Here is a 5,162-nt window from a genome sequence, read left to right as displayed (position 1 = left end):
TTTAATAGAAAACAATCGCATGAATATTACGTGAACATGTTCGCAGTACATATGTCATTGCAGAAACATTTCGTAATGTTATGTTTTACTCATTTTGTTATTTTTTAAAATAGCAGAGAAAAACACGCATGTTTAGCTGATTTATGTTTCACTTCGTTTCACTGCGTTTCATTTTGCTTCACGTTGCTTCACTTTGCTTCATTTTGCTTCACTTTGCTTCACTTTGCTTCACTTTGCTTAATTTTTCTTCATTTTTACTCCTACGTGAGAAATAATTAATCGCCCATACTACGGGTTTTTCACGCTGCTCGCCGAGTTTGACACGTACATGTAATGACTCCTTCGTTCCCTCCCCCCCACTTCTCACCCGAACGTGTACGCGCCGCATACTTTGTGCATACGTTTTTACACTTTTTTAAATGCGTCAACTGTATTTTCATTTGAGCGTGCTTACGCATTACGCGCGCGTGTATGCATGTACGTACCTTTGTGCATGATATTTGTGCATGATACTTTGTGTATGATACGTTTATGCATATAAGGGCGTACGGATTTGCCTGCGCGCATACGTTTGCGTGTCCACAGGGTCATGCGGATTGGCGGACTGCAGACTTGCAGACTTGCAGACTTGCGGCGAAAGGGCCATACGGCCATACGTCCACACGCGCACGCGTGCACGTGTATCCACCTGCACATTGCAAATAAGACCACAGCGATACAACCCACCCCCCGTACTTCCCTCGCCCTTTTTTTTTGTTTTATCTAATTTTTTTTGAATTAACAAAATTTTGGAACGTGTACTTCCACGGCAAGGGAAGAATTAAATCGCCTATGTGTTTATTCCCGCGGGGCCACCCGTACAGCTATTTTTTTTTTTTTTTTATTACCAGCGGAAGGCGGGAAATGAGAATGCCCGTGTGTACATTTCTGCGTATATACATGCACATGTGTATTGTATACCTCCTTTACATATAAAAACACATGTGAGTTATATTTTTTTTTTTTCCACATAACACACGCATACCCATCGAATGTATACCCCTGGGAGAAATATAAAAAAAAAAAAAAGGAAACATTATATTTTGTGTGTCATTTGAGTCAAGTCTTTTTTTTTTTTTTTTTTTTTTTTCTGCCACTTGGCTCATCCCCTTTTTACTGATCATCATCACTGCAAGCCTTGTCGCATGTTTTTTTTTTTTTTTTTTTGTTCAACGTGTGAGAAGCTCCCATTTGTTACACAAATTAAAGGAAAAACATTTGTATTATTATGAATCAGGTTGATGATTATGAGTACTTTTGTCATAGTTGTGAAGATGTGAAACGAACTAGCGATATCGAAATTATATACGATGGGGAGATAAAATGTAAAAGCTGTAATCACGTGGGCTTTGTGGAGAAAATTGATGAAGATGACCCCTTGAGTTTTCATTCGATTAATTCGAATAGGGAGAGACGGAACATGAACGAAGAAGGTGGTGGTGCTAGCAACGATTATGCGAACAATTTACACACTCCTTCGGGGAATGATAGTGGTGGTGGGAGAGGTTCCACCGCGGAGGGCAGTGCGAACAATCGTGGAAGCAATAGACAAGGTAACCGAAGCAATAGCAGCGGCTTCTTCGGGACGAGTGAAAACTTTTTTAACGATTTGATGATGTTCAGAAATGTGTATCAGCAGATGTTCAACACGAATTTGAGACCTACGGATGCGGACATTCATTTTACCGCCAACTTTGGTACCCCCGCCGCAGAGGGGGGAATGCCCGATAGTGCACCTCGAAATGATGCGCAGGATAGGGTCTTCTTCGGCAGGAACTACATATACAACAATGGCGGCGCTGATAGTGGAAGTGGGGTTGGCGGGTTTGGCGCTTTGGGCGGATTTGGTGGATTTAGCGGATTGGGCGGATTTAGCGGGTTTACCGGAGTTGGCGGTGCCGGAGTGAGCGGTGCCGGAGTTAGCGGTTCCGGAGTTAGCGGTTCCGGAGGTGTTGGCCGGGTCGCCAGTGACAGCGGAGGGAACGGTACTAATGGCAGCAGCGTGAATGCCAGCGGGGGGGCCAGCAGGAACCCCAGGAGTCCCAGAATTATCACGAGGGCCATTGACATCACCAACATCCCCCTGAACTCACCAATCAGATTAAATTTCCATGACCTCATAGATAATATTCTAACAAATTCATTCGACAATATTTCTCTAGATCAAGTGTTAACAATAATTATGGAGAGTGATCCATCGAGAAATGGACCCCCACCAGCATCTGAAGCAATTATCAAAAATTTGAAAGTGGAAGTATTAACGAAAGAAAGAGCAGAGGAGTTAGAATCATGTGCCATATGTAGAGAAGAATATAAAGAAAATGATGAGGTACATAGGATAACAGATAATGAGCGTTGTCGACATGTTTTTCATTGTTCATGTATCATTCCGTGGTTGAAAGAAAGGAATTCTTGTCCCACTTGTCGCTTTGAGCTTCCCACCGATGATCAGGAATACAACTGTAAGAGGGAGGAACTACGGGAAAGAATAAACTCCGAAATTTCTCGCAACAATACGTTTAGCAATTCTAACGGTGTTAACGTGGAGAATATTTCTGTGAGTAATAGTGCGGTTGGCAGAAATGACGTTGGTGGAGGTAGTAATGGCTGTTCACAGGGGAACAACGAAAGAGAGGGTGCACAGGGGGAAAAGGACAACGAGGCTGCACAGGGGAACAACGACAGCGAGGCTGCACAGGGGAACAACGACAACGAGGGTGCATCGGGGAAGGAGGAGTTTCCTGGTGGGAATGTAGCGTCGTCGGCAAATAGGCACGATGGCACCGTTACGCAGGTTAGCGGTACTACCACACAGGTTGGCGGTACTACCACACAGGTTGGCGGTACTACCACACAGGTTAGCGGCACTTCAGCGCAAGTGAGTGGTCCGTCAACACAGCAAACCGGTGGCGCAGGTACAGGCGCAGGAGCAGAGGAAGGAGGGTCGAGGTACATTCCCTTCACTGAAGAATACGACATCAACATGGTTGAAGGTTTTGCATCTGCACAAACGCAGAGCATTATACAAAATATTTTCAATACGTTTATACTTGGAAATAACGACACGAATAGGGGAAGCGGGTTTGTCTCTGGTCCGCAAGTGTTTGCCAGAAGCAGCAACAGAAATTCGGATAGCCGAAATGTACATGAATGGGGTCAGGAGAGAGCAGGCGAAGGTCGCGTGGAGGAGGGGCCCACTGGAGAGGGAAGCGCGTCCAACAGGAGCGGCGCGAATAAGAGCGGCACGAACAGGAGCGGCACGAGCCATGGTGAGGAGGGAAACAACACCGGTAGTAATAATAATTCGAGTGATAACATAAGCAGTGGCAACACAAACCAGAACCATTCAGGAGGTATTAACACCAACGGATTACGTGTAAGGAGCAGGGGGTACGAACCCGTACCCAGCGGACTCAACGTAATAGATAATATGTTCGACCCAGCTAGGATGTTTGACGTTGATAATAGTTTTAATTTGGGGCAAGAGGTTGGTCTAGACATCATGGGAGATCCAACATTGGGGGTGATGAGGTCGACGAAGATTAGCAGGACGACCGAGCATGAGCGTACGACCGGGACCGACCCGGCGAACCCATTAGACTTGGGAGTCGACGGATTTGAGACCTCTGCTTTTATGAATGCTGCACATGCATACGTGACTAGTGGGGGAAATGATTCCCCTCAGCAGGAAAGAGGATTCGTGGATGGCGTATTAAGTGAAAACGGATGCAGGGAAAGAGACCTAGATGCAGGGGGTCCCGTCAGTCAAAGTGTACCTAGAAATATGGATAAGAGTTGCAACGTGCAGTATGATGAAGGGCCTTCTTCTTCCACGAGCATCACTGGCGTGGTTGATGCTAATCGAACGAATGGTGCCACCTGTAAGGATAAGGGGAAGGAGGATCCCATGGGAGATGCCACACTTGGGGATTCGTGTGCAAAAAGAGATGGTTGTTCTAGTAGGCCCAGTGTAAAGGACAGCAGTAGTAGTAACCCTAAGGACAAGGAAAGCCGAAGCGGAAGCGTTAAGAGTGCATCTAAGAAAAACGAAAAGAGAATTTACGAGAAAGTTAGTTCAGCGTATAGTAACGGAAGCAACAGCAACAACAGCTCGGGGCAGTGCAAGGAGAGTGACGTCGAAAAGGAGAATTTGAGGAAGAAGTCGAAGAACAGCCAGCATGTGGATGGGCGGAATAATTTTAGCTCTTGTAACGGCGTTGAGGAGGACAGTGTCGGAGGTGCGCCCAGCTCGCGTGCACCGGGGGAAGCGGCAGCGGAAGAGGTAGCAAAGGAGGTAGCAGGAGAGGTAGCAGAAGAGGCAGCGGACGCCAGGAATAGTCAGAAAAAACAAAGCACAGTGAAAAAGTACCTGTTCGATAGACTGCACTGGCTAAAAGGTTACGATGGCAAGGATAAAAAGAGGGGCGAAAAGGAGCATGACGCAAGTGAGGGCGTCGGTTTAGAGGAAAACGGGGATAATGTGGCGAATGTGGCGAGCGGTGGGAACGATGCTAGCGGTGCGAGCGAGGCGAATGCCCCTGAGGGGGGGGGCAACCAAAAGTGCAGCCCACGCGGAATCCACAGGAATCAATGAGCGAAACACGGCCAATTTTCTAAAAAATAACCTAGAGCGGGACTGTATGCACCTGAACGAGGGGAACCGTGTTGGCGAGGGTAGGACGAATGGAAAGGAGAAAGAAAGAGGCAGTGATGGTGATCGGAACAGAGGTGATGCCCATGGCACAAATGAAGATCAGCCCCAAGGGTAATCCATTTTTTTTTTTTTAAAATAAAAACTGTCAAGGAAGGGGGGGTGGAGAGGTCCTCTATTTGTGAGCTCGCCGTGCATTGGACGGGCGCTTTGTCTTGTGCTTTTGCTTTTCCCCATTTTGCGCACTTCACACACAGCATGCCAATTAGGGTTACGAGTAGGCAATATCTACGTATTTGCATGTGCCTATGAACCTCCCCCCTCCCTCCCTCAGGCCCAGTGCATCAGCGTCTTATATTTATATGCACAATATATGCGCACTTGCATAGGGTACCCTTTTGCAAATTTGTTCTTCCCCCACCTTTATCCTTTTCCTGCCTGTTTATAAAGTTGCATCCTTTGTTTATATTTT

At 46.6% G+C, this 5,162-nt stretch overlaps 1 protein-coding gene across 1 annotated transcript; it reads left to right on the top strand.

Moving 5' to 3' along the window:
- Positions 1-1,267: 1,267 nt before the first annotated feature.
- PCYB_081360 (hypothetical protein) lies at positions 1,268-4,633 on the top strand (the record flags this gene model as incomplete). Its single annotated transcript, XM_004221874.1, has 2 exons — positions 1,268-2,783; positions 3,009-4,633. 2 exons carry the CDS (start codon positions 1,268-1,270, stop codon positions 4,631-4,633), a joined length of 3,141 nt encoding a protein of 1,046 aa, XP_004221922.1.
- Between the last annotated feature and the right edge of the window lie 529 nt (positions 4,634-5,162).

Source organism: Plasmodium cynomolgi, chromosome 8, assembly GCF_000321355.1.
Source record: "Plasmodium cynomolgi strain B DNA, chromosome 8, whole genome shotgun sequence".
In the NCBI taxonomy this organism is placed as follows: Eukaryota; Apicomplexa; class Aconoidasida; order Haemosporida; family Plasmodiidae; genus Plasmodium; species Plasmodium cynomolgi.
The sequence above is the reverse complement of the archived record's forward strand: the minus strand, read 5'-3'. Positions and strand labels throughout refer to the sequence as shown.